The sequence below is a fragment of the Oncorhynchus gorbuscha genome, linkage group LG01, assembly GCF_021184085.1.
Source record: "Oncorhynchus gorbuscha isolate QuinsamMale2020 ecotype Even-year linkage group LG01, OgorEven_v1.0, whole genome shotgun sequence".
In the NCBI taxonomy this organism is placed as follows: Eukaryota; Metazoa; Chordata; class Actinopteri; order Salmoniformes; family Salmonidae; genus Oncorhynchus; species Oncorhynchus gorbuscha.
The window spans coordinates 74,998,853-75,011,852 of record NC_060173.1 but is presented as its reverse complement, the minus strand read 5'-3'; the positions used below and the strand labels follow the sequence as shown (position 1 = coordinate 75,011,852).

General features: G+C 43.1%; 1 protein-coding gene across 1 annotated transcript in view; it reads right to left on the bottom strand.

Moving 5' to 3' along the window:
• Positions 1-5,411: 5,411 nt before the first annotated feature.
• LOC124016096 (protein Wnt-10a) overlaps positions 5,412-13,000 on the bottom strand; it is an 18,177-nt gene continuing 10,588 nt past the window's right edge. The window contains exon 4 of the mRNA XM_046331657.1: positions 5,412-7,178. Within this exon, the coding sequence (XP_046187613.1) occupies positions 6,708-7,178 (471 nt within the window). The 3' untranslated portion in view covers positions 5,412-6,707. The remainder of the gene's footprint in view (positions 7,179-13,000) is intronic.

Genomic DNA, 13,000 nt, shown 5'->3' with positions numbered 1-13,000 from the left:
AGTGCAAAGTATAGGAATAGGCCTACATGTGAAATCAGTCAGGCCTTTCTAATCGACCTGGCCCGGGTATCCTGGAAGGACATTGACCTCATCCCGTCAGTTGAGGATGCCTGGTCATTCTTTAAGAGTAACTTCCTCACCATTTTAGATAAGCATGCTCCGTTCAAAAAATGCAGAACTAAGAACAGATACAGCCCTTGGTTCACTCCAGACCTGACTGCCCTCGACCAGCACAAAAACATCCTGTGGCGGACTGCAATAGCATCAAACAGTCCCCGCGATATGCAACTGTTCAGGGAAGTCAGGAACCAATACACGCAGTCAGTCAGGAAAGCTAAGGCCAGCTTCTTCAGGCAGAAGTTTGCATCCTGTAGCTCCAACTCCAAAAAGTTCTGGGACACTGTGAAGTCCATGGAGAACAAGAGCACCTCCTCCCAGCTGCCCACTGCACTGAGGCTAGGGAACACGGTCAAATCCATGATTATCGAAAACTTCAAGAAGCATTTCTCAACGGCTGGCCATGCCTTCCGCCTGGCTACTCCTACCCCGGCCAACAGCCTCGGCCCCCCCGCAGCTCCTCGCCCAAGCCTCTCCAGGTTCTCCTTTACCCAAATCCAGATAGCAGATGTTCTGAAAGAGCTGCAAAACCTGGACCCGTATAAATCAGCTGGGCTTGACAATCTGGACCCTCTATTTCTGAAACTATCCGCCGCCATTGTCGCAACCCCTATTACCAGCCTGTTCAACCTCTCTTTCATATCGTCTGAGATCCCCAAGGACTGGAAAGCTGCCGCAGTCATCCCCCTCTTCAAAGGGGGTGACACCCTGGACCCAAACTGTTACAGACCTATATCCATCCTGCCCTGCCTATCTAAGGTCTTCGAAAGCCAAGTCAACAAACAGGTGACTGACCATCTCGAATCCCAACGTACCTTCTCCGCTATGCAATCCGGTTTCCGAGCCAGTCACGGGTGCACCTCAGCCACACTCAAGGTACTAAACGACATCATAACCGCCATCGATAAAAGACAGTACTGTGCAGCCGTCTTCATCGACCTTGCCAAGGCCTTCGACTCTGTCAATCACCATATTCTTATCGGCAGACTCAGTAGCCTCGGTTTTTCGGATGACTGCCTTGCCTGGTTCACCAATTACTTTGCAGACAGAGTTCAGTGTGTCAAATCGGAGGGCATGCTGTCCGATCCTCTGGCAGTCTCTATGGGGGTGCCACAGGGTTCAATTCTCGGGCCGACTATTTTCTCTGTATATATCAATGATGTTGCTCTTGCTGCGGGCAATTCCCTGATCCACCTCTACGCAGACGACACCATTGTATACACTTTCGGCCCGTCATTGGACACTGTGCTATCTAACCTCCAATCGAGCTTCAATGCCATACAACACTCCTTCCGTGGCCTCCAACTGTTCTTAAACGCTAGTAAAACCAAATGCATGCTTTTCAACCGATCGCTGCCTGCACCCGCATGCCCGACTAGCACCACCACACTGGATGGCTCCGACCTTGAATATGTGGACACCTATAAGTACCTAGGTGTCTGGCTAGACTGCAAACTCTCCTTCCAGACCCATATCAAACATCTCCAATCGAAAATCAAATCAAGAATCGGCTTTCTATTCCGCAACAAAGCCTCATTCACTCACGCTGCCAAGCTTACCCTAGTAAAACTGACTATCCTACCGATCCTCGACTTCGGCGACGTCATCTACAAAATTGCTTCCAACACTCTACTCAGCAAACTGGATGCAGTTTATCACAGTGCCATCCGTTTTGTCACTAAAGCACCTTATACTACCCACCACTGCGACTTGTATGCTCTAGTCGGCTGGCCCTCGCTACATATTCGTCGCCAGACCCACTGGCTTCAGGTCATCTACAAGGCCATGCTAGGCAAAGCTCCGCCTTATCTCAGCTCACTGGTCACGATGGCAACACCCATCCGTAGCACGCGCTCCAGCAGGTGTATCTCATTGATCATCCCTAAAGCCAACACCTCATTCGGCCGCCTTTCGTTCCAGTACTCTGCTGCCTGTGACTGGAACTAATTGCAAAAATCGCTGAAGTTGGAGACTTTTATCTCCCTCACCAACTTCAAACATCAGCTAGCTGAGCAGCTAACCGATCGCTGCAGCTGTACATAATCTATTGGTAAATAGCACACCCATTTTCACCTACCTCATCCCCACAGTTTTTATTTATTTACTTTTCTGCTCTTTTGCACACCAATATCTCTACCTGTACATGATCATTTATCACTCCAGTGTTAATCTGCAATATTGTAATTATTCGCCTACCTCCTCATGCCTTTTGCACACATTGTATATAGACTCCCCTTTTTTTCTCTGTGTTATTGACTTGTTAATTGTTTACTCCATGTGTAACTCTGTGTTGTCTGTTCACACTGCTATGCTTTATCTTGGCCAGGTCGCAGTTGCAAATGAGAACCTGTTCTCAACTAGCCTACCTGGTTAAATAAAGGTGAAATAAAAAAATAAATAAAATGGTGGCGTAGCAGGAAGATTAGAATACTGTGAACAAGAGGTTGTGAGTTCAAATTCCAGGTGTTAAATAATACTTACTATAAATATACACAATGTAATCATGTTTGTCAAATATGTAAGTTGTTAAACACTGTATTTTAAAAGCACTGTGGGTGTGCCTAACATTGCCAAAAGACCAAGAGCTGTGACTGGATCAGTGGTCCACCAATCAGGGCTTTGATGGACTTGGCAACAGTAACAAGGGGTAATGTGTAATGAAACTAGGGTGCACGTGCCTTGGGGAGGGAGAACGTTTCTTTGCAGCCATCAGGTGACGTCCCTGGGACCAATCGGGAACGAGACACAACCTCTAGGGGACCATGAGGCAACATCCTAAAACTGTTTGCAGGGGTTGACTTTCAATTATGGATTGTTCATATGGTCCATTTACAAAAATTTTGCAGATTCAGCAAGGATTTCTGGAAAACCTGTGAATTTGGGGAAATCTACTGGAATTTTGCAACCCTAATCTGTGATTAGCCATTGTGTCACTGGAATAGCCAGTGTGGCATTCCGTTACGAACCAATATGGGTCTCTAGAGGAGGTGGCCCATGGCCGTACAGCCACACAGACAGGACTACACACTGACCGCCCATAGGAAGGGTGTCTGTAAACAATTGGTCTGGTAATCACCAAGCCCTTTCCCCAGATGAATGGTACTGATAGCAAGGAGCAGAGTGAACACTACTGCCCCTTGATCTCCTCCTTCACTGTAGCCACAGTACCGTACGTTGGTATGGCGTCCATATAGGACAGCTTTAGTCTCAGCAGGAGTTTACTGAGTCTGTCCTATTATGGACATCATACCTGTGCTCAGATTTGGTGGGTAGGCCATGCACTGGATGTCTAAACATGAGAGAAACGGTTACATTTTCTGAAGGATTCTAGTAAACCAATCACGTGTGTTCATAATTTGTCAGTCTTCAGCAGAGCTTGCTCATTTCAGACATGTCAAAGAGATCAGTAATCCTATGCCCGTAACAGAGCTCAAATGTGGTCTTCGTGTACAAAATAATGATATCTAATTAAAAGAGAAATTAGAAGAACAAGTTTGAAATGGGTCTCTTGTGATAATAATTCCTCCTTAGTGTATGGGCAAACAAGCATGAATGACTCATGTAATACGTTCAATAGACATGCTATGGTTATTGACTATGGACGTCAACAAAGAAAATCACAATGACTCATTTCTTCTCGCAATAAAAACTCGCTCAGAAGTTCACGTGCTGTGTGTACTCTCTCAGTTTGGTACCTTGCTTGTATGGACTGGTCCCCCAGATCTGCTTTACGCGATCCACCCTTCGGGAAATATGCACAGAGAACTTTTATTTCCCATCAGTCTTTGGCAGTGCACTGCCTGTTTCCCATCTGCTAGCTCTGAGGCCTGCTCTCCTCGGCCCTTCTTTATGACTTCTGGCTTTTCCTGCTGTCGTTTACACCACAAGGAGCAACGCTTGTTTGCGGAGAGTAATGTACTAGCATTTTCGGCTGCTTACATTTTTGGCCACCTAAATTTGCCGACTCTTTAAATATATGGTTGGTGACACAGTTCATGTTTTTTAATTCAGAGCATGTACGTTCTATACGCCAAGGTCAGACATCGGGCAACAGTGTTTTCTGATGTTTAAAAACACGGATTAAAATGCTATTGAAAGTTTTTCTGCTATTTCACTGGAAAATGCTCGAGAGGGTGAACTATTGGATAGTGAATTTGTGCAAAGATGAGTATGTGTTTAGTGTGGGTCCAGTGTGTTCTCAATGAATTATTGCAGCATCAGAAGGTTTTCATTTCTTATAAAAGAGGTGTAATACCACACCTGCCAGTTCATGCAATGGGATCAAAAATCAAAATCTCAATCACCAACATAATGTTCGGTACTAATGTTAGGTGCTTAGAATAACTTAGAATAACTGGGATATACACTCAAGACCAATAGGAGATACTATTCTAATGAACTGCACAAGTCCAGACCTGGATTCATGCACCAGTTAGTGCCAATGATTGATTGCTGTCCATTTCTTTGTCATTTGATATTTACCAAGTATTTATCTGGATGATTATACCTATTCATGATTCAAAATGTCAACGTCACAGGTTATTTTATTTTTTTAAAGAATGAGAGACAAAAGGGAATTATCAAAGGGAAGCTTAAAATCATCTTCTACGTGTACTGTTTGTACATTTTCTGCCTGTTTATATAAGGCTGAAATGATCAGCTCTCTGCAATTTGGCTGCTGATGAGGCTCACCGTAGACTGACAGAAGGCCTGGGGATATCTCTGTCCGGATTGCCAAACATACATGTCAAACTTCAACCTAGGGTTTTGAGGCACAACATGTTCTCACAGTGCAAGCAGTCCTCACCAAGGCAAAACAACAACAAAAAATGACTGAAAGTTGTATTGGATGCCAAGCTACTACTACAGCTCAGGAAAGAGGGAGAGCTTTTCTTCTCAGCTTGTACGTTTAGATACGAAAAGGTCTGTATGACTTTGCACATTAATAGTGCACATCTATTTACTTTGAAAGCATATCTCTCACATTCTTACACTTGACTTGGTAACTTCATCCTACACGAGGGAACTGAGCATGCATCACTAAGCCAGGATGCCACAGTGGTGCTGCACGCAAACGTCTATGGAAGGCAAACAAGTCGTGATGATGTGCATTGCCGGTAAACTTGCTGAGTCATGACAAGATATATTTGGACACTTTATTTTTTAAATAAATGTACTTTTGTCATTTTTCCATCACATTAAATTCCCTTTTATACTTTAGTTCTTTATTGCTTCACAAATATTAAGTGATCCACAAAAATAAAATAACTTAGAAAATAACCATGACCATCGAACATGAAAAATAATACATTTATAACAAATTGCATATAGCTATGTTATATCCCCAAAATACACATTCTCCAGAACAAAATGCATGTGCAAACTACGAATCTGCATCAAAATAACCTGTGCCAATATACCAGTAACACATTTTCAGTTTTTTAAACACAGAGACAATGTGTTTGCTCATAATAATTTACCCTGACTGACAAGGTATTTGATGAAATTCATTTTGATATATTCTATGGGGAAATCATCTTTTTCAGAATAAAACACACAACACAGACAAACAACGGACCTATTGGCAAGCAAGGATATATACAACCATATATTTGCATTGAATTTTAACGATTTATCTGTACAAATTCTAATGGTGGTTTTACGATAGATTTCTAACATTTAAACTTAATTGAGTCAAACCTATGAGATAATTGTAGTGCTTTATTACATGGACTATATCGTAACAGTTAGTAGTGTGAAGGTAGGGCTATAGATTACCAGAGTTTGCAACTACTAACTGTACCAAGAGCAGCACAGACCAATTGGCCCAGTCTTTTCATTGTCAGCTCCACCATTGCCCTCAGGCTGTCCATTCTGTATAACTACTCATGTCTCTATCACTTGACCCTCTGTCTTCACAACTCCATCCTTGCAATCGAACGCCCGCAACCGTCAACATAGTCCACATTCCCTTTCTTTTTTTTACCAGTATGGATAGATATACTTTTTTTGAGGCACATGGTAGCCATTTTGCAGATTGACATATTAAATTGGCACATTTTGTAACCTGAAACATTACTAAACAGCCCATATGAGTTAACATCATTAACGTGTGGCTCTGAGTATAAAGCAAGAGCAGACATAACATTCTGGAACAACCTCTTTCTTTCATATATCTGCTGTTAGTTTTTCTTCTTCTTCTTAAAATACCGGAATCAGAGATATTATTATTACTATTATTTTTTTAAAACATCTATAGATAACAAAATCAGCCATTTGTCATTTTCAGAAACCTAGTTTAAATTCATGAGTGCTCAGTTATTAATATTGTCCGTAGTATTTCACTATCTTTAATCTAAAAACACTTTCTGAGATGAAGGGCAGTGCAGCTCCAGATGCTCTGAACTATGGTGGTTGGACACATGCTGTGCACACTCTGATTGTACACCTCTTTGAACTGGCTATATTCCAGTCTTGTTTTCGTGCGTTCCATTCTACTAATGGAAATGGCAGTCCACTGCAAAGGGAATGGGTGTTTTGCAGTCTTTCCCTGTTTTAGAAAAGGTATATTATTGAATTCCTGCATTTCTTCATTTGCAGACACTGACCCACTCTGTTATTCGACACTCTTCGCAGACCACGTAACAGCACCAGTGGAACTTGCAGTTGCATCGTTCACTGCGGGTCTGCTGTAAGATGTTATGTCCTCGCCCGCAGCAGAGGCTTTCACAGTTGTCCATCTCTGGACTCGTCTTGTTACAGATCCTCCCTTGCGTTCCGGCTGAGTCGGACCGCAGATCCCTCTCGCAGAAGTCCGGGGACTTCTCAAAGTAAACCAGCTCGTTGAGGTTGGATCTGCGTCTGTGTGTGGGGTGGTGGGCATGCTCCAGCTGGCCCGTGTTCCTGTTGTGGGCTTTGATGAGGGTGGCGATGTGGAAACGCTCCTTGAGCAGCGAGCCTACCACCCTGAACTCTGGTGTGACTTGCCAGCAGGTCTTCAGTTGGCAACTTCCTGATGTCCCGTGGCATTTGCATTTCCGTCTCATGTGGTCCATCACCACCTGCACAGAGAGGAACAGGGAACTGCATGTTAACATCCTCCTTCATCCCATTTTGCAGTAGGACACACGTTCCCTCATCAAATTAGGCAAATGAACTAGACTGTGATTAGACTCCTCTTTCATTCCACAGCTGTTAACATTTATCACATAATTGTCACTACAATAATTGGCTTAAGTGTTCTACAGTAATGTTCTATAGAAATACACTTTATTTAAACTATTTCTCACTCTAAGGCGGTGGAACTCCCTTCCACTTGATCCTGGCCCCTGATCCTAACATGGGCTGTGTGTGGGTGCTTCATATTGCTGAGTGACCAATTAGGCATCAAAAGTATGTAGGTAGCACTAGCCTACTATTGAGATGTTTTGCCTGGAATAACTGACTCGAAGAAGCTGTGCTGAAGTAGTGCTCTTTCAGGACAATGCCAAGTTCACATCCCGAATGAGGATGTCCCTCCCACACTCCCAGACCTCCCATTTTCTCAACAATGCACTCATCTGTCAGCCTGAGTTATAAACTTTTAGATCCAATTACCAACAGGAAAAGGGGCCACCCTCAGCACTGACAGATGCTCCTACACCCACCCCTATCAACAGCGCAAAGAACAAACACACACCTTCAGCACTCCCACATTCTACTCTCTCCTAGGCCTCTACGTAGCTGCCCTGGGACACACACACACACACGAAGACGTTCAAAACCTTTGAGAGAAGTCAAGTTTAGTCTGTCGATTGCTAAAGGATTACGTTTCTACTACCACACTGTGTGAGTGAGTCAGAGCTAAAACGAGCTGAGATGAAGCTGCACTATTTCATGTACTGGGTTCTCTTTCTTTGTTTTGAGATAGAATCTGATGAAGAGTGAGGAGACCCTGAAACGTGTTTTCCCTCGGTCGAAACGAGTCGAAACCCACTGTATTATTCAGCTGTGTTCTGATCCATTCAACAGAGCGCTCTGAAGGTTTGAGCCGAGGGCTCGTCGCAGCCACTCTAAGACTAAAGGTCATTTTGAACAGTTGCCAAAAGCAGATATACTTTGTGGAGGAGCATGAATTCTTTAAGGCTTGGGTTTGCGCGCCGCGGGTTTCCATTCCAGGGCCTCTCGTACGTGTTCCCATTGAATAGAGAGAAAGTGATATTCTGTGTGAATTGGTAGTAGGAGAGTGATAAATGGACCCACTTGAGTCATCCATTAGGAATGACGGGGAAAGAGAAACAACACTCTTGATCTCACTGGGGCCGAAGCGAACAACTATCGATCACAACCCAATCAGACCACCATCACAAACCTGGGGAAATACTTTCAGGCCTTTTAAGCTTCGTTTTTTACATCAGACCAACTTACTTCCCTGAACTGCATCCTTCTGGCTATATATACACCCTGTAATTACGCAACAGTAACCCACTTAACCCTTTAGATACACACTGAACTGGCCGGTCTAATTGTCTCCCCTACTGTAGTTGTTTTCATTAATTCTCATAATCAACTGTCTAACTAGTAGGTGTTTTATTTACTACAACAAAAAAAATCTAGACGAAGCAATATCCTGAAGCCTGTAAGCGGGGGACACAAAAATGACACACTCAAACGAGAGACGACTGAAACCAAAACTGGCATAAAACCTCAGAGCTGTCACAGTTTAGGAAATGGGACCTGCCTGCTCTTACCATAAGTGGCCTGTTCTGACATGACTGCGGTGATGATGATCAGATCAGGAAGATTGTTCCCTTTCCTCCAAGCCGTGGTGCACCAGGGTGCACCTGGGGGCATGAGCTGAGTCGACGTGGGTGTGCCTGTGGCACCGGGAGGAAGAGTGTGTGAGCCGCTGCCGAGCTGAGCTCTCCTGGAAGTGACTGCCTGACGAGAGACGCTGATATGGCAGTGATTTATGGTGCCCTTTTGGAAGCGGAACTGACTGGGTTATAGAATCTCACTCATAGGCCCAGAGGCTAGACAGGCCTAGAGGGGAGAACAGAGAGCAGAGTACAGGAACTATCTGATGGTCGTGTCTGTGTCTGCCATCCACTGATTAGCATCTCCTAGGCTACGCCCAAAATGGCGCCCTATTCCCTATGTAGTGCACTACTTTTGACTAGAGCCCTATGATCTATGGGATATACAGTATATATAGGGAATACGGTGCCATTTTGAATGCAACCATAGACTCATTACACTGCTAATACTGCCTGTCTTGTACAGGTCTCACTCTACAGTGTATTCACACAATACTCCCTCATGTTCACAAAGCATATTATACATGGTAACTGTCAGATATAAACAAACAATACTTACAATATTTAGCAAAGACTGGTACCTCGGTATTACAACTGTATCGTCTTAGAAAAAAACTGCATACAATGATTCTTTGGCTGTCCCCATAGGATAACCCTTTAACGAAACCCTTTTAGGTTCCAGGTAGAACCTCTTTTGGGTTCCATGTAGAATCCTTTCCATATTAGGTCCTACACGGAACCTAAAAGGATTCTTCAAAGTGTTCTCCCGTGGGGACAGCCAAGGAACCCCTTTTCTTGATTTGAATACCCTCTTATACTGTATGAGGAGATGTTCATGTTTAACTACACATGGTCATATCCTCCAAGGACTCTGTCTCAGCACTTTGACTGTCAGTCTCAATGAAAACTGTGGACTACATATGTAGGTCTTATAAACTAACATTGTAGTTATGCAAAGGGGGGGGAAAAAACTTCTATAGAAGTAATTGCCCTCAAATTCATTGGCAGACCACCGTTAAAAACACACATCTGGGCTGTTTTAATTGGGGAAGAGCGAGACAGACTCCTCTATAAACCAGCCCCAGACTGAGATCAAATAAGACATATTGGTAGCAGATTAGGACCACAGGCAATACTAGGTATTACATGGTGTACAGAGCACTTAAACACTTCGCTATGTTTGCATCCCAAATGGCTTCCTATTCCCTATTTAGTGGCGTTTGGGACGCAAACCATGTTCCTTCCTCTATCAATGATGTGTCTGTTTTATATTGCCATCGTGCTTGAACCCCTATTCATCTCATCCTTATTGTGTCATAATAATTTTAATTGAATAGTCTTTTAAAATGTTAGGCCTAAATGACTTCTGTTGACTGTCTTGTTTGTGGATTGTTACCGGTATGTTGTCTATCTTCAATGAGATTTAGAGTACTATAATGACTCAATGTTTAGCAAATATGACGTTAAGTTACGAACTTAGCTACATCCTGTGGGTTATGACTTAGATATTTGTGGGAGATAAATCTGCCCTGGAATGTCAAACGTCCGTTTTTTCTTTTTACGAACAACGCGACATTGCACACTGCTTTAAGTAGTTCATTTCGAAGACATGCAATAACAACCATAAAGGGACACAAAGCCAATAATTCAAAGAATATAAACAAACCCACAACGCATTAAGTTTCAGCATCAAGTAAGTCATTTAAACACGTCATCAAAAGAACGATTCAACACACAAAACCCGACAGTGAACAATGAGTTCATCTTAAAGTAACAATCTAATGAAAACCGTTCACTGCACAACAAGCACATGCAGTCTTACTCTCGGTTAATTGTACACGACAGTCACAGATCCAAATTGGGGCCCTTTAATAAAACGCCATTACATCGATAGCTTCCACATGCTGTGCCTTAAACAGTGTTGAGCATTTGTTGTGGCGGTGCCCCTGTGAGACCCTAGACCAGGGTGGTGAAACTGATCCACTGCCGGCCCAGTGGAATGCTCCCTCTCCTTAGATGCCACAACTCTCTAATGGAGATCCAACAGGCCACCGTAAAGGCTTCATAAAGGCCCGACCAAGCAGTCACAAGGCCCTGTCAACGTGTAATAAGCTCTGCTACATACGAGCGAGAGAGAGACCGCATTAAATCGAAATATACAACATAAAAGCAGAGCGCTAATATCTACTTCCAGGCACATCATTTGTTGGGGCTGTGCAGGTCAAATTGAGTGATTCCAATGAAAATGTAAGTGAAAGTAATTTTACTACCCTTGCAAATGTTTCCATGTTATCGACAGACACCGTAAATATTTAATCATGCAGAGGGAATCTCGAAAACCATGTTCCAATCAATCATCAGTAATTATACACAACACACTGCTGTACACTAAACATTTGCTTAAAATGAACTCAGAGAAAATTGTTGGAATGAGAGGGATGCGCTTTGGTTAAAAGATATTTTGTATTTACTTTTCTCCCCTGATCAACTTCTCTGAAATCTGTATTTGGGGGGCGAATCTCTTTCTACTTTCCGTCGTGTTTGATGTCTAAAATCTTTCGCTGTGTTTAAACATCTGTTTCCAAAGAGCCAACAGCCACTAATTAGAGCTTTTAACAAGACTGAACGTCGTGACAACCAGAGGGTGGGCATGAGGCGACATGTATACCCCACTAAAACCGCCACATTCCTCTATAAAAGACAGCTCCTTTTTAAGGGGAGGGGTTGGGGGAGGTGGGGGAGGGTGGAGGTATTATGAGACCTCACCTGTCAGTGTTTTCATTTTGATTTGGGGGGGGGGGCTTTCTGCTCTGTTTGAAGTTATCAAGGTGCTGCTCTGGCTGTGTTCTCCTAATGATGCATAACTCCATGAGTCATACTGTACCTCTGATGTCTCCGTACACTGCTTTAGTATATTTAATTTGCACCTTCAGTTGTTTTCTTCTCCCAGTGTAGAACTCATTAAAGCATTGATATATGAAGTGTGCTAAGAGAACTGCACTCCACATACCCAGAGCATTGTGCAGCCTGACCTGAGTGACGACTAGCAGATGCACAGACTGCAGCTTTGAACGCAACTCTGGTCAAATCTGTATCAAAACACAGGTCAGATAATGTACATTGAGTTCATTAAAACTGCTCACAATAAACTGCATGTACATTCCAGCGAAATGTAATTGTGCCATACTGAAATACATTTGATGATAAACTTCCTGTTAATTACACAGTTGCAACTGTTGGACAGGGTAATTGGATATCAGCTTGGATAGCTTTTGTTTCAACCAATGCGTATGTTAATAGTTACGGTTTTCTTGGCTCTCCTTCAAGAAACTGTCTCCAAAAGCGGTTTTGTCAGTTTCAAAGCATTTCCCAGTAGCAGCAGGTACATTTCTAGCACAACCAGCTATTGTTGCCAAATAGGCCTCTTGTCAAAAACAGAGCTTCAATGTGCCCAACTATGAATCTTCCCTGCAACTTATCACCCTGATTGTCAAATAGATCAAAAAGTCAGTAGCTAGCTACGCCTCTCTATCTTCCCTATGTTGATATACTTTTGTCATAACACTGCAACTTCCTAAAACAAAGGGGTGTAACAATGATCATATATCATCGGTCTTGTCATCCAACTAACAACATTAGCCTTGTAGTACGTAACATAGAAACTCTGAAATTCTTAAGAGGATTAACTTGACTGTTGAATTAGAAATGACGTTCTTTTTTTTCAATGTATGTCATCTGATTTTATAGTATATCACTGGCCAAGAAGCAAATCATTTTATGGCTCATTGTGCCTATGCTATGGACACACAGATGGGTCACTGTGTTGGGCAGAGCATGGCTTTATTGCTGGCCCTGTTGTACATGAAAAGCAGGACAATCCTCTGAGTCTCTCTCTCTCTCTCCTTGACTGAGTAACTCCACATTTGTGTTTTGTCTGAATAATCAAGGAAACCCGACGTAAACGGATGAAAAGATACAAGACCAAATTACTCAGGAGGAAGCGTTGAACAATGTGGAATTTACTGCTACTTTTGGGCATGGCAGCAGTGCTGCCTGGGAGTGATCATCTACAGTAACAATAGGTAGTA